Below are 26,243 nucleotides of genomic sequence, written 5' to 3' on the forward strand. Positions count from 1 at the left end.
CCTCCGCACGCGATAGGCCAGCCCCGCGCCCCCAGAACCACAGAGTCTCAGCGTCGAGGCAGAAGGCCGCCCTTTGCTAGAGCGCCCCCGGGGATCGGGCGCTGAGGGCAACGCGGGCGGACAGAGTCAGAGACCTCCGGGTGTCACAAACAGACCCGGGAGCCAATTATGTCTCTTCCTTCTCGTCGCCGGGGGCACGTGACCACAAGCGACTGGCGGGGGGGGGGGAGGGAGAGGGGCGGGCCGCGCCGGCATCCGGGTGCTCCCTCCGCCAGGGCGCCACCTCGCGCGGGGGCGGGGACAGCGGGGCCGCGTCACGTGACGGCGGCGGCGGTGACAGCGGTGACAGCCGGAGCGGGCCCCGCCGCCCTGCGCCCCGCCTGCCCCCGCCGCCACCATGTCGGGCAAGGACCGCATCGAGATCTTCCCATCGCGGATGTGAGTGTCCGCCGGGCCGGGCCGGGCCGCCCCGCGCCTGAGGGCGGGCTGGGCTGAGGGGGCGCTGCGGGCCGGCCGCCGCCCCTGCCCCCGCCGCACCGGCTGAGGGGCGAGCGGCTCCTGGGCCACCCCCCGCGCGGCCGCGGCGGGGTGAGCGGGCCCGGTGCCGCGGCCGGGCCTGGCTTGTGCCCCGAGCACAGCCGCGGGGGCGGGTTAGCGCCGAGGTGGGAGTGGCGGGGGCTCGGGGTCGTGGCCGGGGCAGTCCTGGGGGGCGCCGAGGCGGGGGCTCTCCGGGCTCCTCTTGCCGCCTGGGCTCCGGCGCTGGAAATCGTTTTGTTGGTTGTGTGTTTGCTGCTGCGCGCCTCCAAGGAGGGCCTCCCTCTGGGTTTTGTGTAGAACGCTTCGGTAAGCGGTTGAAGGCTGCAGTTAGATCTTCTCTTCAGTTTCTCTTTTCAGGCTCAAAATCAGCGCTGTCAGTCATCAGAGGGCCATTGCAGGGTCCAGTACCAAGAAGCAAGCGGCTTCCAGTGGCAGGGGGGGACTATTTAAAATCAAGCAATTACGCAAACCTTGGTTTTAAAAAGAGCAATTTGTAGAATATAAGAAAAAATGCACAAATCGAACCATAGCTTCCCTTCACTTTTTAATAGACGACACTGCTGTGCAGGAGGTTGGCCATAAAGTGTTAAAAAAGAAGAAGGAAGTTAAATTCGTGAAGTGCAGTGGACAGTCAAGTAATTTTCCAGATCCTGACAGCAAACTATTTGTCATGAAATCAGATGTCTCCTGACAAGGCTTAGAAAGTTGCCAACATGGGAACGAACACAAACAATTGAAACTGATCTGCTAATAAAATTGCTGTTTTAATAATGCTGTTCAGTTTCTCTTCAGAACCCTCCAGGACAGAAAGACTTTGCCTTGAGGTGAAAGGCTGTTTCAAGTCTTCTTGCATAAAATTGGGTTGATGCCTGGATGTAGTCTTTATAAAAAGGTTCCTTGCAGGACAGAAAACCTCAGATGTAAAATAATAATTATTCCCATACGTGAGCTCAGGACATATGAAATAACAGTTTGTATGGAAAGATTAATACATTACAGGGTAAAGGTTCTGTTTTGAAACTTAGTTCAGAAATAAATTATTGCATATACCAAGTCACAGGTCTCTCTCCTGCTCTTCAATAGTGCTCTCTTCATTCAGTCTACATGTCCAAAGAGGAGGCACTTCAGTCACTTTTAAAAGGTATCTGGTTTTGTGGGCTGATACGTCATTGTGGCAAGGTGGTGAGGTACAAAGGCTTAATATTTACAAGCCCTGTTTCAAATGAGGCTGATATTTTGATAGGAATGTAAGCTAGGATGATAAAATAAAGATGGCCTGCCTCTGCAACATTTTTTTTTGTTAGCTGATAGAACAGAATTTCACAAGGTTTGGGTTTTTTTGTTTTGTTTATGAAGTGGCTTGCTGGTATGAGCCTCTTCTGTGCTGGATATGACCAATTACAGAAGCTGCTCAGTCTCCTTGACGGTAAACAAGACTTTGTTTAGTGCACTCTCAGAGCCTGTGAAGTCTTGCTTGAACTAGAAGGTCAGCCAGTCTCTGGCAGGTGGTGAACAGAGCAAACAAGTTAGTTCAAGGTGGTGACAGAGACCTGCTCATTGTGACAGTAAAGCTGCCTTTTTACTCTTTGGGGTTTTTTAATCATAAACATTCAGAAAGTATTTGTGCTTTTCAATTATAAGTATTTGGTAGATATTAATGGAGCTATTCTCATCACATGCCAATAGATGTGGAAAGTAATGGATTCCACTGTGTAGGTAGAATCTTACTTATACTTACTTTTTCCAAGGTCAGAGAGGAAGTGTATAAGGCTTCTCTTCACATAGAGTTGACTTGAGTATTGTCCTTTGTCTGTAGTGGCTGCGTGTACGAAGTGGTAGCTTAAGTTAGCACAGCTTGTGGTTTTTGTAGTATAGCTCCTGCTATTCTAGTTAACTTAAATCAAAAGATTCTTCAAATTAAAATATACTCCACAGCAGAGAGGGAAGCAAGGTTTGGATCGTTCTTCAGTTCCTAATTCCGTATGAGAAACTGTAAGTGTGCTACTGGAAGTAAAGGATATGCAATGCCACAGCTAGCTTACTAATATCCCTTTTAAACTGATGCTACTTCTGATTGTCTTAAATAGCTTGTAAATCTCCTGTGCAGCGTATGAAGATACGGAATCATTGTACTTGCTGACTTTCTCTAAACCAGAATGTATGACTGCTATATCTTGTTGCTCTATAAAATCAGAACACAGCATCAACAGTTACGATCACATGAAGAATTTGCTGTGTTGTCTAATTTTGAAAAGATGACATAGCAGTAAAAGAGCTTAAAAGCAATACCACTGTCACACTGACAGTGGGTTTTGGGGTAGTTTGATTTCTGGTGCATTTCTGGTGCTTGTAAGTCATCAAGAAAAATGAAAACTCTGATTTCCTATTATGGAAGCGCTGAAAAATGACTTGTCAATTTTCCACGATCTTTGACTTTGCAGATAATAACCTTGTAATTCTCATTGATGATGGAGGTAAATATAATAAATTCCCTTATAGGAATTTTAAATAGGAACATAAAATTCTGTCGTGAATTGGCCATCCTGTTTTACTGCATTGATGTTTCTTGGTTGCTTCATAATTTCAGTCATGTCCATGTCAGAAAACTTTGCATAAGTTTTTTCCTAATCCCTTCGGATGATGCAGGATATTTGTATTTATTCCTCTGTTTAACAGGGCTCAGACCATCATGAAGGCTCGTTTGAAAGGAGCCCAAACAGGTCGTAACCTCTTGAAGAAAAAATCTGATGCTTTGACACTTCGATTCAGGCAGATCCTTAAGAAAATTATTGAGGTAGGTAAATCAGAATTCCCGTTTGGCTCACTTTATTTGAAATCTGTCTGTTCTGTCAGTTGTGCATTCCCGTTCTGCTAACTTCATTAGGTAGGCTGGAACGTAGGACAACTTCGTGGATAAGTAAGTGAGGCTACTGTAAGTGAGGACAGATGAGCAGAATTATGTTTTTGTGGCTGCAATGATACAGAAATTTTGTAAGAGTTAATATTCTTCACCTCTTTCCAACCAGTCCTAGGCTCTGCTTTCTTTTGTGTCAAAAGTTCCCTATCATCTCTTCTACATTACAGGGAATTTGCTCTGATGCTGCTAAATACTTTAGGGGTGGATTTAACATGTTCTGTAGCCCCATTTTTGTTGCTTTATCTGGCTTGAGAGGATACTGCGGATCTATAATGTTTCCTGCATGACTAGCTACACTAGAAAGCAGAAGTTTTGTCCAGATGGAACTTGTTCCTTTATGAAGAAACACCAAGTCCTGCTTCTTCCATTGCAACATGAACGACAAATCTAAGATAACTCAGTAGAGCCTAACACGGCTTGTTCTGTTCTACCATACTGGACGGGTTTTAGTTGTACTGTTTTGGCTGCAACTGCTACGATATCTATGGTTATCAGTAGTGCTTTGTTGCCATGCTGTTGACAAGCTCTTAGCACTCTGTATCTTGATTCCTATAAACTGTCTAATATACAAAGGCTCTTGCTTCTCAGTAGCGTGTTTTTTAGCTACAAGGGCTTCAAATGTGTAAAAATGGGGGAAAAATGGAGCAGGAGGAGAGCGCAGCTTCACAAAGCCACATATATATACATGTTGAAAAACAACTTCAGCTGTCTCGTAGTATTCGGTACAATATGAAGTAACGAGTGTTTTCTTACTGAGCCATTCTACTGTTGTGATTTAACCCCCTTGTAGTAGAATTTTATGATTATTAAGACAGACAAGTCTTTTGCCATTTCTGTGAGTTCTACACTGGGTCAGTGAAACAGCTGAAATATTTCTTCTTTTGCCAGTCACCTGGGAATTATGATTTGCAGTTTGAGAGTAAGCTATGCATACAGGACTTTCTCACTCTCTTAAATTTCTCATTCTTCTCTTTATGCTGTTAGTTATTTACCCTGGAAAAGGAGTAATGATGTGCCTTGTATTTGCTGCCTCTTTTGTTGTTTTTTTTTTTTTAAACAGACTAAGATGCTGATGGGTGAGGTGATGAGAGAAGCTGCCTTTTCACTTGCTGAGGCAAAGTTTACAGCAGGAGATTTCAGGTGAGGATTGCTGATCTTGTGGATGTCCTACCCATGGGAAAAAACGATTAACAAATTGTTGATTTCTCTTTTGGAAAAAAAAGTAAAATTCTTAAATGCACTTTAAAAAGAAAAAAGAAAGACAGTGGACAAGGTAGGACAGGATGAACTGAATTCCATTAGGTAAAGATAGGAGACATCACTGCAGGAGAGAGATAATTTGCATGATGAAAATGTATACTCCATTGGAAGCTAAACAAAGTGGAAAGATTAACAGAATTTACGTACAAATCCTTGATTTGAGAAGGTGTTGCTTTTTGCAGTTTGGAATCTAAAATGTAGGGAAACAAGAATTTATAGCAGAGTATTGGACTATTTATCATTTTGATCTTTCTTGTGAATTTGAGGGCCGGATGTAATGTATGTTATTTTCTCCCAGTAAGTCATACAGAAATTTTACTAATTGTTCTAACCTCCTATCTCATTGACCTCTTGTCTCACTAGGGCTAGGGAGGGCTGTATGTGAGAGGGGAAACAAATCTTTTTCTTCCAGTAGGGTACTTTTTAATTGTATTTTAATAAATTACAGTTCTAACTAGGGTGTTTGTGTAATTCATTCAAATGTGTGTAGATCTTGTGGAATAAAGTTGGGGAAGTGTTAATGATTCAGCTGATGGTACCACCAATTAACGGGGAAGAACTAAGTGATCAGACACAGTAGTAGTCTGTGTGCTGCTGGAGAGAAGTCTTTTTGCCCTTTCATTTGGATATGGTGCTGTTTCCTGTCCTAACCAGTCACAGTGTTTAGCTATAAACAATAGTCAGATTCCACCCTGTAAGCAAATGTACTTCAGTAGAAGAGTTGGCTGTAGTGACCTGTTCTTGGAAGACCTTAAAACACTTTAGAATTCTTCAAGACGAATTGTTGTACAAGCTGAAGTCTGTTAATATGGTAGAGTTAGTGGGTAAACAAACTCATAAATGTTCTGAAAGAACAAATACATACAAACTCAAATGAACAAAATGTTGTGGCCTTGGGCTGTGTTAAAGCCTTGAAATTCCTTCACTTTTATTGGGAAAAAAGTTTCACAGGTTGGTTAGACTCAATATTATTAACATATTTTAAAGTAATTTGCCAGATAACTGGCTAGTTTTTAGCTATGCTTTGTATACTTGGTCTAAGACATTTTTAAAGTTACATTTCACAGACTCTGCGTCTTTTACATTTCTAAACATTGCTGGAAACCTATTTCTTTCAAAGCTTCTGTGTTAGCTTCGAAGTCTGTGCAATGAATTGCATAGAGAACTGAGCTGAAGACAATTTCCAAATCTGTACGGCTATTTGATTACTACTTCATCTTATATATAATGATGACTTAATGAACCACTTCAGCTTTCTTGATTACGATGTATGTTTTCTTCCTTACAGTACCACTGTGATCCAAAACGTGAACAAAGCTCAAGTCAAGATCAGAGCTAAAAAAGACAATGTAGCAGGTGACTTTTCCAGACTATGAGTAGTTCAACTCTTAAGGGAATTGTGGGAGGAGACTCTGAAATATGCAGGAATGTATCCAAACACTGTCTCCTCTTCTTTATTTTCTTATTCATCTAACAGTAGGAATGCTTGTAATTTGCTGTTTTTTTTTTCACATACAGCATATAATTTTTATATTTAGTTATCTACTTCTCATAAAATTAAATGAGTGTGTGTAAACTGCAGTCCAATTTCTAGATCTTTGGACAAAGCATAACTTCCACAGAGCTTTACTGAAAAATAGATTAGGAAATTAAGTATCAAAAAATAAATGTTTCAGGAAATTAAATAATAATGGTCTATGAAGAAAACAAGAAAGATAAATCAGGATTGAATGCTTAAAATATTCCTTAAGCACAGGGAATGCATTACTAAACAGAAACATAATAAAACTGAACACTGAATAAACCGGAATACTTCCCTGAATTTTTCATGTGTCTAGACCTCTGTGATCTGAATACAATTCTGAAGTTCTGTATTAAGATGTCAGAACCAGCATGACTTAATCGTTCCAAGCTATATAGAAAGATTTTGGAAACAAAGCTTCTGAGCTTACATAATGTATTAGAAGCAAATGGGGTAAAAATGAGTTGTACTTAATAAAAATCTGTAATCCTTTATGTTCTTATGCACATTCTTGTTCACTTTTTGTCAGGTGTAACCTTGCCAGTTTTTGAGCATTACCAGGAAGGAGGGGACAGTAAGTACAAAACAAGTATTTTCTACCTTGCATGTACTTACGGCTGTTCTATGCTAATACAAAAAGACTTGTCATGTCATATCTTGCTGATAAGTCAGTTTACATCATAGAATCATAGAATCATAGAATCATAGAATCATAGAATCATTGAGGTTGGAAAAGACCTCTAAGATCATCGAGTCCAACCATCAACCCAACACCACCAGGCCCACTAAACCATGTCCCTAAGCGCCTCATCTACACGTCTTTTAAATACCTCCAGGGATGGGGACTCAACCACTTCCCTGGGCAGCCTGTTCCAATGTTTCACCACTCTTTCAGTAAAGAAATTTTTCCTTACATCCAATCTAAACCTCCCCTGCTGCAACTTGAGGCCATTTCCTCTCGTCCTATCGCTTGTTACTTCGGAGAAAAGACCAACACCCACCTCGCTACAACCTCCTTTCAGGTAGTTGTAGAGAGCGATGAGGTCTCCCCTCAGCCTCCTTTTCTCCAGGCTAAACAACCCCCGTTCCCTCAGCCGCTCCTCATAAGACTTGTGCTCCAGACCCCTCACCAGCCTCGTTGCCCTTCTCTGGACACGCTCCAGCACCTCAATGTCCTTCTTGTAGTGAGGGGCCCAAAACTGAACACAGTATTCGAGGTGCGGCCTCACCAGGGCCGAGTACAGGGGCACAATCACTTCCCTACTCCTACTGGCCACACTATTTCTGATACAGGCCAGGATGCCATTGGCCTTCTTGGCCGCCTGGGCACACTGCCGGCTCATGTTCAGCCGGCTGTCGACCAACACCCCCAGGTCCTTTTCCGCCAGGCAGCTTTCCAGCCACTCTTCCCCAAGCCTGTAGCGCTGCATGGGGTTGTTGTGGCCGAAGTGCAGGACCCGGCACTTGGCCTTGTTGAACCTCATAAAGTTGGCCTGGGCCCATCCATCCAGCCTGTCCAGGTCCCTCTGCAGAGCCTTCCTACCCTCGAGCAGATCAACACTCCCACCCAACTTGGTGTCGTCTGCAAACTTACTGAGGGTGCACTCAATCCCCTCATCCAGATCATCAATAAAGATATTAAACAAGACCGGCCCCAGTACTGAGCCCTGGGGAACACCGCTCGTGACCGGCCGCCAACTGGATTTAACTCCATTCACCACAACTCTCTGGGCCCGGCCGTCCAGCCAGTTTTTGACCCAGCGCAGAGTCCACCTGTCTAAGCCGTGAGCCGCCAGCTTCTCGAGGAGAATGCTGTGGGAGACAGTGTCAAAGGCCTTGCTGAAGTCCAGGTAGACCACATCCACAGCCTTTCCCTCATCCACTAGGCGGGTCACCTGGTCATAGAAGGAGATCAGGTTGGTCAAGCAGGACCTGCCTCTCATGAATCCGTGCTGGCTAGGCCTGATCCCCTGGTTGTCCCGCTCATGCCTTGTGAGCGCCCTCAAGATGAGCCGCTCCATAATCTTCCCCGGCACCGAGGTCAGGCTGACAGGCCTGTAGTTCCCCGGATCCTCCTTCCGGCCCTTCTTGTGGATGGGCGTCACATTGGCAAGCCTCCAGTCTTCCGGGACCTCCCCCGTTAACCAGGACTGCTGATAAATGATGGAGAGCGGCTTGGCGAGCACCTCCGCCAGCTCCCTCAGCACTCTCGGGTGGATCCCATCCGGCCCCATAGACTTGTGAGCGTCCAGGTGGCATAGCAGGTCATTGACTGCTTCCTCCTGGATTACGGGGGGTTCATCCTGCTCGCCGTCCCCGTCTTCCAGCTCGGGGGGCCGAGTACCCTGAGGATAACTGGTCTGCCTGTTAAAGACTGAGGCAAAGAAGGCATTGAGTACCTCAGCCTTTTCCTCATCCTCAGTGACAATGTTCCCCCTTGCATCCAATAAAGGATGGAGATTCTCCTTGGCTCTCTTCTTGTCATTGATATATTTGTAAAAACTTTTTTTGTTGTCTTTAACGACAGCGGCCAGATTGCGTTCTAGCTGGGCTTTTGCCTTTCTCATTTCCTCTCTGCACGACCTAACGAGATCCCTGTACTCTTCTTGAGTCGCCTGCCCCTTCTTCCACAAGCGGTAAACTCTCCTTTTTTTCCTGAGTCCCAGCAAGAGCTCCCTGTTCAGCCAGGCCGGTCGTCTTCCCCACCCATTCTTCTTACGGCGTACAGGGACAGCCTGCTCCTGCGCCTTTAAGACTTCCTTCTTGAAGATCGTCCAGCCTTCCTGGACCCCTTTGCCCTTCAGGACCGTCTCCCACGGGACTCTCTCAACCAGCGTCCTGAACAAACATCATAGGCATAGGTGTACTTACTTCGTCTGTGATGCTTTGCCCTGTTCCTGTGATGTGGAGGGATTATTAGGGACTATAGTGGATTTTAATTTCCTAAATCAGTGAGTTTTTCAGATGAGGAGAAGGCTTGTCTTGAATTACCAGGTTTTGAGACTGGTAGGTCTTACTGTGGACATGCACAACAATGATCTGTAGTAACATAAACCACTATAAAGACAATTTGTTAATGGGCAAAGGCTTTAGCTTGTCATTTGCTGAGCTGTCTGTATCCCTGTAGTTTGTAAAGTACTAATTTTTATCTAGTAAGAAAACACCATAGTAGCAGTAGCAACAAATATTATTTGATGATTATTTTTTTTCAGGCTATGAGCTGACTGGCTTGGCCAGAGGTGGAGAACAGCTGGCTAAGCTGAAGAGGAACTATGCCAAAGCTGTGGAGCTGCTTGTGGAACTGGCCTCCTTACAGGTTGGTGGGAGGAAAAAAAGGGGATCATTGGTTTCTCACTGTTCTAAAATGAAAATAACCTAGTCTCAGTGATTGTAGCTTAATACTTTGAGCTGTAGTATACTCCTTTAGTCCCAGTGCTGTACAAAGTTGCAAACCTTTTCCAGCCATAAAACAGACTTATATTACCGCTTCAGAGAAGTCCTTATTCCTTAATGCTAAGATGAAACTTTCTTTGGGAAGTTGGTATTTGTAACTGCTAATGAGCAGCGTTCAGCGTGCTACTGACATCAGTAGAAAAAATTGTGCTTCTATCAAGAATGTAGTGTGTAAAGCTACATTACAGACGTGGCTTTGGCTTTCAAGTGCTGTTTCGTTTTGTGTATAGAATTGATGGAAATGCTGAATTTGTCTTGTTATATATTAATTATTTAATCCCATTCCATCAGACATCCTTTGTTACTTTGGACGAAGCCATTAAAATAACAAACAGACGTGTGAATGCAATTGAACATGGTGAGTATTTTTCCATTTGGGATGCATAATATTTTTCTGTCTCCATGCAAGATGAGGAGCAGGGTCATGGAAGCCACTCTTCTTTTGACTGCTTTCTTGTTAGTAGGATTTCTGACCAGTTCAAGAACTCTTCAGAGAGCGTTACAATGAAACATATTGCAAGTAAGAACAAAAATTAAAAGCCCAGTGGAATGGACTGGAGTACACAGAGATAGATGAATATGCAAACAGAGAAAGTAATTGGGAAGTTGTATTGAGAACCTATAGAACAAAGATTTCACAAACACATTCTGGAGTCTCTGCTAGTGACTGACTATTTGGTCAAGTCTGTTGACTAGAAACAAAAGACAGGATGTTTTTATGTGTCAAGATGTTCTAATAGCTAGCATAACAGCTTTTAAAACTGTAACGATGCTGTCCAGTGGAGAGCTGGTGACTTTTTTTGTTGGTTTTGGATGGGATTGCGGAGTAGGCATCCAGAGAGAAATCTTGGTAACCTATTCAGGTTTGTGTTACAGGAAACAGAACAGTCCTAATGTCAATACTCTGGTATTTTTCATCTGAATTGCTTATCCTTCGCGTTCCTGATTGTAAATTTGTTTCTTGCAATTGCTTAAGTACTACCTATGCACAATATTGCTGTGATTCCTTTTGCTGCAGTATCCAGGGTGCTTAGATTATTTCAAGTTCCTTTCCGAGTTGTTGATAGCTCAGATTTAATCATCTTTGCATGTATGAAATAACTTATTTCAGTACATTATTCTAAATGGTCCTTTTCAGTACTGTTTTTCATAGACTTGTTCCTTTGAACGTGCAGGCCTTATCTGCAGCTTATCACTCTGCAAATTTGACTGTAGAAAAGGTTTCCTCTGCAGCCTTCCAAATAACTTTGGTAGTGCTGATAACAGCTTTCTCCTTTCAAAAAGTGATTCTGACACTTGCCCAGTTGGGTGTTAAAGCTTTGTTTAATGTCTTATCTCTTCCCTTGTGATGGGGTTATATTTGAATATTTGTTTTCATGATGGCTTTTTCAAACAGAGATCATAATTCTGTGAGTAAAAGTACTATATTGAACAGAAGTTTCTGAAAGAATGTAATGGAAGAACATAGTTTTAATTCAAATCTTGCCCACCTCTTGCAGGACTTTTTTTAACCACTTCCACGGGGAAAAAGGACCTTACGAACAATCAGGGATCAGTGCTTACTGATTCCATTGCATCTTTCAAAAGAACGTGCTACAGGAGATTCTGTGATGTTTCGAGTCCTAGTTTAGTCCTGGACTTACTGAAGAAAATGATTTTGTGTACTTGTCCACAATGAAATAGTATGATCTTCCATGAAAGACATGTAAATTTCCCCTAGCCAAAAGAATTACTAGATTGACTTTAAACAACCATCTGTGCACTGCATTAGATAACTTCCTGCTAATATAACAGCAGTCCAACAGCTTCCTTATTTGTTTTTTTAGTGATTATTCCCAGGATCGAGCGTACTCTTTCTTATATCATCACAGAACTGGATGAACGAGAGCGAGAGGAATTCTACAGGTAAATATCTAAAACAAACCTAGACTGGTCTCTTTTTCTCTAAATAGACCATTCTTCAGAAGGGACTTACGAGAACTGTTCACCAAATCTGGCAGTGAAGACTGTTAAATGTGACCTGGTTCTTACTGCACACTGAGTTGCCAGAGCTGAGCACTTGGAGATCTGCCATTACTTGTCTGAAAGTTACAAATGAATCCCTACCACTAGCTTGTACATAGCTGTCATTATCATTCTTCCAGACAGAATGATGGGATAAAGCAGAATGCCTCGGTGTACTGTAAGGACACCTCTACCATAGAGGTCAGTGTTTGGGGCTACCTGAAGCAAAAGTGTCAAACCTGAAATGAATTAAAGGAGAACTAACTTCATTAAAAACAAGCAGAGTAGTATAACAGTGTTTAAGGTCAAGAATATAATCTATAGTTTGGATGAAGAAATGAGTTAATCTGCAGAGATGAAGTTTTTCAATGGCAGCAGCTAGTGATAAAAGCCTTTTGCCATTTGTTACAGGATTTTCATTTCCTGGGGAACCTTCTCCAGGCAGCTTTATCATACCCAAGTTGTATGGCATCTTTGCTGCTAGCCTGTTTTATGAAGACATTTGTTTCACAGATAAGCCACATTTCTCTTCACAGGTTAAAGAAGATCCAGGAAAAGAAAAAAGTATTGAAAGAAAAATCTGAGAAAGAACGGGAGCTGCGGAGGGCTGCTGGTAGGGAACGTGAACCAGCCAATCTCTTAGCAGAAGAGAAAGATGAAGACCTTCTCTTTGAGTAACCCAGCACAGTTGTTGCATATGGAGCAGGGGACCCAGAATACAGAATGTCCATTTGCAATATAATTCAGGACATGTTGCCTCAATGATACTTATGTGGCTTCTCAGTTGGTGTATAAGTCTTGAGTTGAATGGATTGTGGATTTCTCCTGGGAGATTAGAAATCTGGGAACTTGACTGCAGCACAGGAGGAAAAAGGAGAGACCAGTCAGGTGCTTTACTATCAGGAAAGCCGCCTGTTGTGTGTTCAGCCTATTTCTTCACTTACTAGGAATGACTGTCCATAGCTGTGGTTTTTGCAGGACAGCTCTGGATTTGCTTAACCAGATTCCTCTTTAATTGCTCCCCTTCCTAGTGCAAGCAGAGGAAAACATTATTTAGGGAGGGAGATGCATGTGATGTTCTTTACTGCTGAACTATTAATGTTCAAGTTGCTTAAAGCAGGTATTGGCACAGCTGAAGTCAAATGTCAGTAAAGGCAACTCTCATTTTCTAACCTGTTGATGAAATCCACAGTCTTCTGTGATTTGTTTTTGTTGCACGATTGTTACCATTGGCCTAAAACATCTCTGGTTTTAATTAGAGGTTCTGCCAACTTGTGTACTGTCTGTGCTAGAAACAAGTAAAAATTTTAAATGTTAAATATCTGGTGTCTGGCTTAAGTTGCTAGCAGATGGTGGTCTTAAAAGCTTGTCGTGTTGATTTCAAAATAAAACCTTTGCTTCATCACCTACCCCCAACTTAGAATCCACACTGGACACATCTCTTTTCAGCCTGTGCCCACATTCACTTAACCTTTACTCCTTTAGATAAGTAACCAAGGAGAATTGGCTTCTTCCTGACACAAACACGTAGAAACTTTTCTCAACTATCCAGCTACACGTTGCTCCAAATCTTCATTGCAACCAGTAGGTTGGCAAGCAAAGCAGGGTTGAAAGTACAGCAGTCCATCCTTGCTGTGAATCTTCATGTCCTTTGCCGATTAGGGGAGTCTAGGAGAGTGGCTGATAAGCAGGCTGTCACTGAATGCTGCTCAGTTTGAAGGGCTCTTTTCCTAAAGACATTGGTTTGCAATCAGCAAACTGAACACATGCCATAGCAGTAGTACTAGTACATTGTCTCTAGTACTACTGGTCTCTTCAAGGCAAGCATCTTGTTTTAAACATGATCCAGCACTTAACTGCAGACGCAGGGTAAGTGCAAGGAAATGAATTTCTATTAACACCTTTAAAAAGTCATTTTATAACTGTACGAGGCACAAGGCCATTTCTTTTCTCTTTTGAAACTGAAGGCAGCACAGCTGAATAGTAAGTCCATCGTCTCTTGTAAGATACAGGTCCAGCTTGAAAGAGTGAAACTGTAGATCTGAGGACATCCTCTCCCACTGGACGCATGGTGTCAGAAGGAACAGAGAACATCCTCTAGGGCACTGATGGGTCACAGCACCTTTCACACATTCAGCAAAATGGCAGAAAGAAGACTCCCAAGATCCACTACAAGAAGTAAAATTGTACAGTGATTTATTTTAAATCTAGAAATATTTTACATTTTTACATTAGTGTGCAGTTCATGATGTCTCAAAATACAGAGTGCAGATACATGTATAAAACTACAATGTGGGGCTAACCACAGGTCTCACTAAAGTTACCTTAATTATTTAAGGCATTAAACCCCCCATCTTATATTTTAAAAAGTCACATATAATTACATTCAAAAATTCTTTTATGCAATTCAGCTAACATTTATTTTTAATTAAATCTGGACTGGTAAAAATGCAGATACCCTCATTTCAGTCTGATACAGCTCACTACAAAGCCTGTGATAAGGTTGAAGAGTTTCACCAGTGAAGTTTGCATAGTCTCTTTTACTCTCAAGGGAATTAACACACGTTCTTCATTAAAGAAGGCAGAATAATTTCTTACACAAGGTAGTTCCAGGTCCAAACTGGCAGCAGCCAGCCAGGTACATTTCTCAGTGCTGCTCAAGCCTTTCCTTTCGGCAGGAGACAAAGCTAACATTGGTTATAAACTATCGTAGCACCTCTCTAACAGGGATGTCAGCAAGTACTGTGTGCCTTGGGAATTAAGAGAGTAGAGCTGAACTTCAAGCAGCGTTCTTTAAGTCTACATTCAAAAGCTTATTTGTATAAAAACAGCTTCTGTACACCATTTCAGAAAAACTGGGGAGACAAACATGAGTCAAATACATTAACAGCATGATTTACTGTGACTGACGCTGCCTATGAACACGGAATGCCTAAGGGGGTTCAGCAACCATCTTGAGCTGATTGTGACTGCAAGAATTTGGACAGTACCTACGTAGCTGAGCTAGGTTACCCTTGACGAACACATTTTACTGCTTTCCACCTTCTTGTCCAACTATGAAACAGTCAATACCAAAAAGCCTAATACATCTACAATGATCTTTCTTAAAAAAGGGTAGAATCGATACAATATTTTGTCATCTATGAAACACTGACTATCCAATATACCCAAACATTGTAGTTGTCATAAACTATGGATTAAACTGAGAACGTGCCTGCAATGTGAGGCAAAAAGCCATTATTTTGAATATCCAGCCCGTAGGCCAACTGCTAGCACATTATTTCTAACACTGAATTGAACTAAAGATATTAAAGTTTCCAACCCCTTTTCTTTCTGAAGGGTCATTACTTATCTTCACTAATTGCTTAATTGCTTTTCAGCCCTAAATACTAATTAAACCAGCAAATAATTTCGCTTTCTAACAAGACACAAATGCACTCTATACTTCCATTTTTCAATACAAAAATGTACTGAATGTTAGTTCAGTAACTAGGATAGTTACCTGACAATTTCTTTATATCCGCTGTATACTTTGAGCTCTCTATTTAACTATGGGTGTGAATTTGTTCCATTAACATTTGAAGAATATATGCAAGACAGAATGGGAAAAATCAACTTTTTCATCCTTCAACATTAAACAGGAGTGAACTACACATTGATGCAACTCCAGTGTTTTACCTGTAGTAACAAAGAAACACTACGGCTAAAATTAAGAGATATTCACAGTCAAGGTTCTTTGTGCTACCCAAAACCAAAACAGCCAAGATACTATTACTCAGTTAGCTTCAGCGACAGAACAGCCCTACTGCAGATGCATAGCCTTAGTAGTTAAACCTTCACAGCTCAGAATCATTCGAGGATGCAGAGATGTTCCAATCTGCTTTGCAGAACACACTAGGATACAGGCAGACCTTGCCTTTTGTTCACTTCTTTCAAGTTTTTTTTGTTTGTTTTAACCATTACAAATATTCCCCTTTCTTATGACTTCTCAGTCAGTTACCAGTGTTTTACACATACTTTCACTGCAGTACTGAGCAAAGGCAGGACAATATGTTGGCTAGTGAATTACAATACTCATTTATAACGCAGTAGCTACATTCAGCTATTTTAATTCCAGTTAGTTATCCATTAGACCAACAGCCACAAGATGAACCACTTGCAGAGATTAAAAAACCCCACTATCTTCCAATGTTCAGCACATCAGTCTAGTTTAGTCAGTACTCTGTTATAAAACATGAGAACTTAAGTTGACTTTTAAGCAGCATGTCTTATAACTATATATTTTTCACAAAAATATAACCTCTGCCTTTCTAAATATCTCTACAGATCTGTGGAAAACAGCGGCTCCAATTGGTCAATATCTTTTAAAGAAAATTCCATAAAAATATCACATCTAGAAGATCAATATAATATTAATCTTTGATTGGACCTAAAATTAATGTGCAGTCAAATCTGATTTAAAAAGTCTTGACTAAAAAGACATAAGGGTTGAAATATTTACATTATACACATTTTCCAATTACAGTGCTATTAGAAAATGGAATGTTTTGAGAATTAAAATATTAACTCAAGCCTCACAGGGCAGCTCCAGACCAGAGCGGCATCTTCATTCTGTGTATTTTTTGAACAGGAGAGATTTCTCATTAACGTTTTTCACGTGTAGATTATTTCTCTGCCCAATGATCTGTAGAATTATTCTCCTGAACTACCATCATGTCCCACAAAGTCATTAAGTTAAGTGTTAAATAACATTCATATTTATAACTATGTGACAGCATAGACTGTATATATACACACACTTAAAAATCTTTGATTTCATAAGGGTGATTCTAGGTAAAAAAGGTGGATTTATGTATAAAAGTAGTTACTAGAAAAATCTATCTAAAGCTTTAGAATTTAGTACTGACAAGGTCTCCATTTCTAGACCACAGAGAAAGAAAACTTGGACAATCATTAGATCAGTTAAATCGGCTCACAAGCTGATAAGCGTATTTTTTCAATAATACGCAATTTCACTAGCAAATGATGCAGCCACTGAGGTCTAGAGCTCACGCATTTATACTAGAATTGGACAGACCTACACACGATCTCCTTGGAAAGATTACTAGATTGAAGTCCATTTGTCCCTTGGAATTGCTCTCTCATCGTAGCCAGGTAGAGGGCACCCACTGGGGTTCTGTGTCAAGTTTGTTTATTAACCGAAGTAACTCTTGATACGCCTTATCAAGATCAGAATTCACAACTGCGGTATCAAAGTAGTGGCCATTGTTCTGTTCCATTTCCCTTGTCTTCTCTATGATTTCTCTCAGCTCTTCTGGCTGCAATCAAAAACAGAATTAGTGTACGTGTGTAATTCTCCCCCACAGCCACAGAGTAGGGAAAGGTAACAACTCGACTCAGAAAAGTCTTTTACACAAATTTTCATGGTATTACTACCAGCTATTGAAAAGTTTACAATAACATTGAACCATGATACATATTTGAAAGCTAAGGGCATTCAAGACAATCCTTTCTGATTGGCCATAAGTGGCAAACCAGCAAATAACTGTCCCAGACCGAAGTAAACGAAGAAGATCTAGCACTGCACATTTTATGACATTCATCTTACTGAGGCTCTTAAATCACATTTCTGAAAAATAAGTTAGATTGCTGAGCCCATTATCCTTCTGAAAAAGACTGGAGATGGCAGAGAGAGTGTGAGAATAAGTTTGAATGGCGTAGAACAAGACAGCGTTCCTCTGAAGATGTAGCACTACAAACACCAAACAGTCAAAGGCAACAGCTATCATTGAAGTATTTTCACCAATAAACAGCAATGAGAACCACAGTGAGCGCTATATATTTAAGTTGATCAAATCACCATAGCATCAGGTAAATGACATTGCAGAAAAGTGGAAAACATGATTTGGGAGCTGGAAGGAAGTATGTTAAAAGCAAGAATATTGCAGATATAGATAAATGATGCAGAGGGAGAAGTAGAAATGGCTTGTTTTACTTCAGATTTTTTTGTTTACACTTGGATTCTAAAAGTGTGTGTGTTTTTCTCTTCTGCAGCTTATTTTTGTATTACAAAGGAGTATTCAGGTATAATTTTTGAGATAATTTTCTAAAGAGGATATTCTCAAAAGGGACTTCAGGCCTTCAAGATTTTTTTTCTAGGCACTATACACACTTAAGAAAAATCAAGGCCACATACAGGCATACATGCAAGAAATACCCTTTTCTTTATGAGGGGAAGGGGTTTAACATAGTGGCGTTTACCCAACTGAAATAAATACAACTCCAATAAGATTAATCAGAAAGAAAACAGGCATAGTTTAACACCAATAACAGTGTATTAATTTTTATTGCAAATGGATTCCTTGATTACTGCAATAAAAAAACAGGACATACATAAGATGAAGTATTTCCGTAAAATAAAGTTTCATTCATTGCATAACCACGAAGGAGGAAGCATGCCCTTTTAAAGTCCACGATTATATTTGACTCAGGCAAATAAAAATAAAAAAGAAAGGAAAAAAAAGGAAAAATCTCTCTGTTTAAAGACTTGGACTTTAATGAACTTTTAGATCTTATATCCAGGCAATACACCACCCTTGTACCAAACAAGGAAAGCAAAACAACACAGCCGTAGAACACAGTGAGGTACAATTCCTGACCAACAGCTGTATCGGGAGTCCCTTTGAGTTACGCTGGGAAGACTGTTCTTCCTCAGTATGAGCTGCATTATGTTCAATTAGTACTTTGAAGACTCTATGGTGGCAAAGTGCTCCCACCAACCACTGTAGGGTAGATTTCAGTTAAAAAGCTGAAGATGAACACATTTCATTATCCTAGCAATAAGTACTTTGTATCTCATAAGCTGGTAAGGACCTTTTCTGAGCTTTCAGACATCCTGGTTTAATCTATGGGTTTCAATTCCATTCTGCAGAACTAACTTCTCATTAACTAAGCGATCTGAACTGGATAAGTTGAGATCTTGACATGACTCTGGTTGAAACATGAAAAGTGATCCTACAGGATCAAGATCAAAATAACTTTATCTGAAGAGTTTTGGAATACATTTTCAAGTAAATGCTTTTCCAAGGGCAGATAAGTTGTCAAAAGAAAAACAATAATCATTTGCTCCCTAGAATTACTCTTAGGTTTACTTGAAGACAAGGTTGGGTTTTCCACAGTTTTGAAATAAAGGGTCATATTTTTGTACCCAAATGCAAGGGCCACAACTGAGACATTGTGCCCCAGGATTATTAAATTAGCAGTGGATTCCCTTGCCTCATACCTCTCACATTCCGTGAGGTGAAAGCATCCTGAGCTCTTCCCTTAGTATGGTCTGCCTACTAATCTGGAGCACACAGATCTCAACTACACCACTTCCCATATATTGTCAGTACTATTACCATCTCCCAATTCCAAACAGAGTATATGAATTTGTTTACCAAAAGCATTCCAGACCTGTAAATAATGGTTTCAGAAGAAGTGTTGGACACATTACCTTTGGGTTTTTCCCTTCTTTGGCCAATAAAGCACGTAATCTCTCTTGTGAAGGTGGTGCAACAAATATTATGTATGGCTTCAAGTCAGAATTACGTAGTGTCTTCAGTGACTGCAGAAACAGGATTTATTAAATATTTAACAGTTCCACACGACAAGGGCATTTAATAATGCATTATTCACATGCTATAATTGATAATATACTCTTCAAACACAGTGACAATTGTACAATATATTAACAGCAGTATAATTAACCGTAATAGTATTATCATTACCACTCATGAGTTCAGTCACCATTTCCTACAAAATTGATATTCCAACATTTTTCATCTTCGTGGAACCCAAACATTTACTTTTGTTCAAGAATATTCTTCGTAACTAAACTGAAGGAACATATCTTTTGGTATGCAAAAGGAAAAAAAAGTCACCTACATTGAAGTAAGTTTCCTTGCAATGCTAAGGAATGGTATCAGCTTTTAACAGAGAGAAGAGTCTTTAAATACTACAGTTTACTTTAAATACTACAGCTTAACCTTTTCTGTTTTGAAGATTAAAAAACAAGGCATCAGATCCACTACTACTGTATGCTTAGCATATTTTTTTGGCAGGTTACATTTGTATTAAGAGACAGGAAATAAAAAGAACCAAACTGTAGTTTGATTTTTCCAAAAGGTTCCCTCTATGTGTCTCGGGACAAACAACTTGTCTCCGAGATATATTTTTATAACCACAGAATTAGATCAATTTTCAAAGTATTATGAATTTTCAGCTTATTACAGGCTTTGCGATACCCATGAGCTATTCTAAAGTACCACGTGGTCCCAACTGGTGATGGCTAATTATAGCTTCAATACTACCAGACTTTACTGACGTGTCTGAGTTTTAGGGCTTCTTTTGCAGCATCTGTAACAGCAGCAGACCTCATACATATCGTATGTATTAGAAATGGGCTGTGTTCCAGGACTCTGCCTCTTCCCACGTTTGACTAAATTTCCAAGTTGAGGTCTGTATGCATAGTTTATCCCTTCTTTCTCCATAATCAAAAGGTCATAGGTAAAGAGCGTTCCAATATTGTTGATGTGATATACTTTAATCCTATCTGTTATGGAACTGCATAAACTTCCCCAAAATGCAGTTTCCAAGTATAATCACAAACAACTTCCTCTCCACCTTCAAAAACCTCAGAGCTCACAGAGTAATTGGAAGACTGAGAGACACAAATCTTATTTAGTTTTTCAATTCAGATGGTTTCCAGATACTTGAAGCCGGTGAGAACTAAGGCCCCTATTACCTTTAGCACAGATAAAGAAGATGTGTATATTTCCAAACAAGGAACAAGAAGGCTGTACTCATAACACACTAAATGGAGTTAACTGAGCACCACTGAAAGAAAACTTGGAATAAACATGAAAATGGACCTTGAAAACACATTCTTTTATATAAACCAAATACAGCTCTTTAGATTTTCACAGTAGCTTCTGCAATTAAAATATGACAGGCAACAGCTTTGCCATACCTGGGTATGAAGATTTAAAAGGCATATCTTGCCAGAGTTGATTACTTGCCGCACAGAGTCTATGCTAGTACCATAAAGGTTCTTTTCAAACTCTCCATATTCAATGAACTTCCCTGCAGCTATGTCACTCTCAAATGCCTGTCGGGAAATGAAATGGTAATCCCTGCCAGCTACTTCAGTCTCTCGCCTGCTCCGAGTAGTATCTACAAACAAGAGCAACAAAAAAGAAATCAAGACAGTGATACACCTGTAGAACTGAAGAGGAGAAATAAGTATTTCTCTTAGGAGAGACACTGCTAACCAAGCAAAAAAAGGCACTTGAAATATCCAAGAAATGCAAGTATTTTATTTTCTACAATAAACATCCCTGGACAGATTAAGTTGCCAAAGGCTGAACCTACATTTAGAGGTCTTGTTTACATTATCTAGAAGAAAAAAAAATAGTCAACAAGGAAAGGAATAGTTTCATCTGTGCAGCTGCATTCTGGATGTGAAAACAGCTATTAGTTGTTTATAACAAGTTATATTGTTAAGCTGTTTGTAAACCTAATTTAGGGTACATTACACATTAAAAATATAAAATTCACTGAAACGTAAGTGGTTTGGGAAGGCACTAAAGCCACCTAAGTTTAAATTTATGCAGGATATGTAGGTTAAAAATTCTTTGACCGATGTACTAGTTTCTTTTTTAAACTTCTGTAACTCACTCCAATTTTATTCAAACTGAAATATACGCATGTCTTATAATGCCTCTATAACACTGTGTTGGGACACTGGATTTGCATTGACTTACCAAAGCTACTTTTTGCCACACAAGATGTAACTTTATTTGTCCTTTATCCAAGAGCTGACTATATCCTGCTCAAACCCCTCAAACTCGTAATTGCTGTTTTCAACACAAAAGGATTTGTCTGCAGACAATGTTTAGAATAAGCAATTGTATCTGCCCATCAAACTTACGGGGAACTGCAGAGGCAAAGCGATCTACTTCGTTATTCATAAGTCGCTGCCGCAATTCATTCTGGCCACAGTTCTGTGGGCCGATCAGAACAATAGGCCGTTTCCTATTTGCTGGTTGATGATACAGTGACATTTCCTCATAGGTCAGAATTTCCTCATTGTCGTAATCTTGAGGGAGGAACAATAAAATAGTCACAACATACTTTACTGCTAGTTGCATGTATTGCCCATCATGTGGTATCAAGTTTCAGGCAGCTCCTGACTCTCTGCCCAGCATCTAACTGCAAGTCACCAAAGCAACAGAACCCCAAAGATCATCACTTGCCCAGTAAGATAAGGCTTCCCCCCCCCCCCTTTCTGGAGAAAGAAATGTGTTTCCACTTACTGCTGATATAAGTAGTAGCATAAACTCAGGAAACAACTTTCTTGCCAAGGAACAAGTTTCTAGTACAAGAATAACACTTTATGCCCAACAACAACAACCGTCATCCCAATCCCAAAGTACTTTTGTAAGAATATAGTACAAATAGCCTACAAACTCTCTGTGGAGAAAGTTTCCATTTACTAAACTTAATTATGCAGAGTGAGATAATACTACAAAACCATAATAAATTGGTTCATCATTGTAAAATTATGAGTGCTTCCATGACTAAAAAGCTATCTTTTTTCCCCCCCATCATCTGGTTTTTATTAAAGACTAAATGACCCTACAAATTCTGCCACCTCTTTTACATCTTTCACTACATGCTATTACAAGCCATACTACTGCTCCCAAACAGAACATAATCAGGCAGTATTTCTAACATCATATCCTGAATTTCAGCATTCTTTTCACAAGGCTATTTGTAGAATCTTTTATAGTTGCTTCTAAGTGCACACACTGTGCAAAAGATGTTGCTTACCATCATTTTTATTTGCATTGTATAAAACCTTTTTCCGTTTCTTTTTGTTTTTCTTCGCGCACCAGAGTTTTCCTAACCAAAATAAAAATCATCACAATCAAATACCCATACAGTAAAAAGCTTCTCATCCCACCCACTATCTGGATCTTTAAAGTGGAGAATTTATTCTGCAGTTTTGAAAAGGCTTAATATTCTTCAGTTCATTACAATGGTTTGGTGTATTAAGCAAATGTCGCATGCCAAGGACTTCAACTGAGTCATGACAGATACAATTCTTTAAGAAAAAAGGGGCTTTCCAGATTCCCCTACATCATCCTAATTACATTGCACATAGTTATGAAAAAAACCCACGTGATTTATGCAACAAAGTGCTAAATTCAGACCTGTATTTACATGAAGAATTTCAAAGACTCATCCCACTTACAAAATTACAAAAAAATGGAAGAATTTTCCACAACTCTACAATGACAAGGTTCCAGATATCACTAATTAGCACCTCTTATAGAGTTAGATTGTTTTTCCTTGGAAAGCATATACCCAACCTGATTTTTCTGGCTCCTTGTCTTCTTCTATGGTTTGCTTCATTGCTTCTCTTTGTTGCTGAAAACTTTTTCCTTAATACATTTAAAAAAAAAAGTACAAAAGCAGTTAAAATTTAGAAACTATTTACATACTTTTTTTGTAATGACTCACTCATTTTACTTTTTCCTAAGCTTTTACATCTTTCAAGGTTGTAGTAGAATATGACATAAGAGAAATTTAAAAAGATTTAATTTAAATTTAAAAAGTTTTAATTAAAACTTAAAAAGAGAAACTAAAATTGCTGCAAAGCCTGTTTATTGCTTCAAAAATACATTAATCAAGAAAGACTTTGCAGAGCATTTGTACTATTCTGGACAGTTTTGCCTGGAAAATTGAAACTACTGGAAAGACTACATTTCTCCACTATGATGATATGGTTTTCTAATTATTTTTGTATGTTAAATGTGTTCTATTTATACTAAATCTTTTGAACTTCAGCTTGAAAAAGATTAGCCTATATTTAAATCGGCGTTCCTCTCAACTTACTCAAATGTCAAAGTAACAGTGTGATATTCTATGGAATTTGAAAAGTTTTTTGTTCACTGTGTTCAACAGATCAGCAGATCTTTAATGGACTAGAGTGCAGTACATATTTCAATGCAAAAATTATATACTGACTTCAGTTGTCTGAAAACCCTATTACTCAAAGGCCCCCAGCAGTTAGAAAGGAAGCATGACTGTTACAAGTAACCAAAGCTTTTTGCTAAGTGAAAACTTGCAGAAGAGTTACCACGAAGAGAGAAACATTTTTCCATTTTTCAAGTATACTAAATATAGTAAGAAACCTAACAGCTGCTCTCATTTCCAGAGAACAAGCAGGCTGAAGTCCCACGTTTCTGCCATAGCCAGCAGAGGGAACTCTGAATCCACAGAGTCCCCAAGGTGGAGGAATAAAGGAAGAGGAGAGTAGCTCTTGAAAGGTGAACTGCAGTGGAAGTGGTAGGTTTACTCTGCATTTAGCATCTGTACACATGGAGATGCCTCTAAAAGGTCAACCTTTTAAGTAAGTGAATTACATAACCAACAGCGAGCTCTGTTGCAAAAGGTTCAAAGTCACAGATATTTAACGTAATGGATATTTAAGAGTATACGAGTCTCTGAAAACCAGAATATTGCCCCTATGGCTATGGGAACAACTGGCTGTCAAGCTTTTTCTAGAGCTTTATTTACCAGGGATAAGGCCTGCCAGTGGCTGATTATCTTCATCTCCATCTCTGTAAGCCTGCCACCAGTTTGGATCTTCTTGGCTGATCACATGGAGTATATCTCCTTTTTGAAAAGATAGGCCTAACTCTCGGCAGGGGACGTAAGGGTCATCAGAGGGATCATAGTCAAAATGCGCTTTCACATGTATCTGTGGAAGATCAAACGTAAAAATAGAGGAAAAAAAACCTGTGACTTCTGAAGAATTACACCCCATCCTCCTGTGACTGCAGTGGAGCTCCGATATATAAAACCACCAAGATCCTATAAAATGGAAACTTTATCTGGGGCGTACAGGAGATACTGGGATGGAATCATTATCTAGCTTAGGAACAGAAAAGACAGTCGTGCTAGGTTGGAGATGAAGGCCTGTATTTAACTCTTGTTAATTCTAAAGTCTATGCAATTTCCTTGCCATTTTAGGACGCAAAAACCCCTGAGCTACTGATTTAAGTTCTTTGCATTCAAAAAGTATCAGAGATGTTCTGATTTGTTTATAATACATACACAGATTGAAACCCTTTGCTAGGCTTTAGGTGAAGTTTCACTTGTAAAATATTTTACTTTGTCACCAACCATTAATGTTTTTGTTTGGCTGTGATATAAATCTGTGGATTCTTTCTTCAAACTGTTAAAGCTGACTCAAGGAAAGTCTGTTAGCTAAAAAGACAATGAACAAAGTTTCCAGTATACAGACTTTTCCTCCCAAAGCATATTTGCAAGTTCCAGCAATCCAATTTTTATATGTGTATATATATATAAAAAAAAAATAGAGTAACTGAGAATTTCAAAATAGAATTTCAGAAGCACAGGCAGTTCTACTTTTATAATTTCTTACTATTTTAGAAACTGAGTTAAAATCATACTAAGAGTTTCAGCTTAACACCATCTATCATTTTCAATAGTTAATTCAGGTGTTAGTCTGGTAACAATTAAACCAATTTAAACAATTTTTTGTTTTTGTTCTACAATGTAAATGACCTACAGAAGAACTTTCTACACATTACTGGAAAAACAAGGTATTTATCACCAAGCTCATGAACTTATGTAGAGCTACTTACAACTGTCTCCTTCGCAGGAGGTGGCTTGCTCTGCTGACTGGGAATCAATACAAAGGTCAGAGTACCGTGCATGTCAGCCTGAGATGAAAAATACACTCTTCATATACAGTATCAAAATATGGCTTAAGGTTAAGAATTTTAATAAACAACATATTTTAGAAAATGCTTCAAAAATTCCCATAAAAGGCAGTTCCTAACAGCACATCATCTACCCCTTAACTGGTTTAAAAGATATAGTACAGACACAGATGCAGTGATTCAGTGACAGGCTAGAAAGCCAAATGTTGATATTCAGATTTTAAAAGCCCAGCATTCTTGATTATACATAAACTATTTCTATTTGAAATGGAGCAGCTGCAATTCTGTCAAGCAGAGACTTAGAAGAAATGGAAAATAATATTCTCTTGTCCTGTTCAAAAATACCAACAAGTGGATCTATGCTGGGAAGAAAAAAATATATAAAATATTATTATTTTTCTAAAATTGCTTAAGTGGAACAGTGTTTTCAAATCTAAACATTTCTACTATGATTTTGTGCTGTTAGCATTATTAAAGTATACAAAACACTGTTTAAAAATTTAACTAACACACTCAAATCCCGCATGTGCAAAGTACTTAATATCAATATTGCAATCACCCCCCTAAGAAAGTAGAACATAATAAATGTCCTGGCTTTAAAGAATTTTTATTTGTTTTCATACTCTTGTATACAGAGTGTGTTTGCACGCATAACGAGTATCTAGATAAAATGCAAGTGCCAACCTGTGACAAGGTCTACACAGGTCTCACTTCTTCCTATACATCATTCCATGAACCGTAACACAACAATTTA

General features: G+C 39.6%; 2 protein-coding genes across 4 annotated transcripts in view; one reads left to right on the forward strand and one right to left on the reverse strand.

Annotated features, from left to right (window-relative positions):
* The first annotated feature begins 317 nt into the window (after positions 1 to 317).
* ATP6V1D (ATPase H+ transporting V1 subunit D) lies at positions 318 to 13,012 on the forward strand. The gene is made up of 9 exons (XM_076344856.1): positions 318 to 438; positions 3,214 to 3,331; positions 4,515 to 4,594; positions 6,003 to 6,070; positions 6,766 to 6,810; positions 9,449 to 9,552; positions 9,981 to 10,047; positions 11,516 to 11,594; positions 12,230 to 13,012. The coding sequence occupies exons 1-9, from the start codon at positions 398 to 400 to the stop codon at positions 12,369 to 12,371; spliced, it is 744 nt and encodes a 247-aa protein (XP_076200971.1). The 5' UTR covers positions 318 to 397; the 3' UTR covers positions 12,372 to 13,012.
* Positions 13,013 to 13,872: 860 nt separating this feature from the next.
* The window catches only part of PALS1 (protein associated with LIN7 1, MAGUK p55 family member), a 60,997-nt gene continuing 48,626 nt past the window's right edge, over positions 13,873 to 26,243 (reverse strand). For 2 of the 3 annotated variants that reach the window (XM_076344853.1, XM_076344854.1), the window contains 8 exons: positions 25,412 to 25,489; positions 24,318 to 24,501; positions 23,108 to 23,179; positions 22,566 to 22,637; positions 21,664 to 21,831; positions 20,704 to 20,906; positions 19,189 to 19,299; positions 13,873 to 17,011 (listed from right to left, as the gene is read on the reverse strand). In XM_076344853.1, coding sequence (XP_076200968.1) covers positions 16,835 to 17,011; positions 19,189 to 19,299; positions 20,704 to 20,906; positions 21,664 to 21,831; positions 22,566 to 22,637; positions 23,108 to 23,179; positions 24,318 to 24,501; positions 25,412 to 25,489 — 1,065 coding nt within the window. In that variant the 3' untranslated portion in view covers positions 13,873 to 16,834. The remainder of the gene's footprint in view (positions 17,012 to 19,188; positions 19,300 to 20,703; positions 20,907 to 21,663; positions 21,832 to 22,565; positions 22,638 to 23,107; positions 23,180 to 24,317; positions 24,502 to 25,411; positions 25,490 to 26,243) is intronic. The other variant, XM_076344855.1, reaches the window with a different exon arrangement.

The sequence above is a fragment of the Aptenodytes patagonicus genome, chromosome 7, assembly GCF_965638725.1.
Source record: "Aptenodytes patagonicus chromosome 7, bAptPat1.pri.cur, whole genome shotgun sequence".
NCBI classification, from domain to species: Eukaryota; Metazoa; Chordata; class Aves; order Sphenisciformes; family Spheniscidae; genus Aptenodytes; species Aptenodytes patagonicus.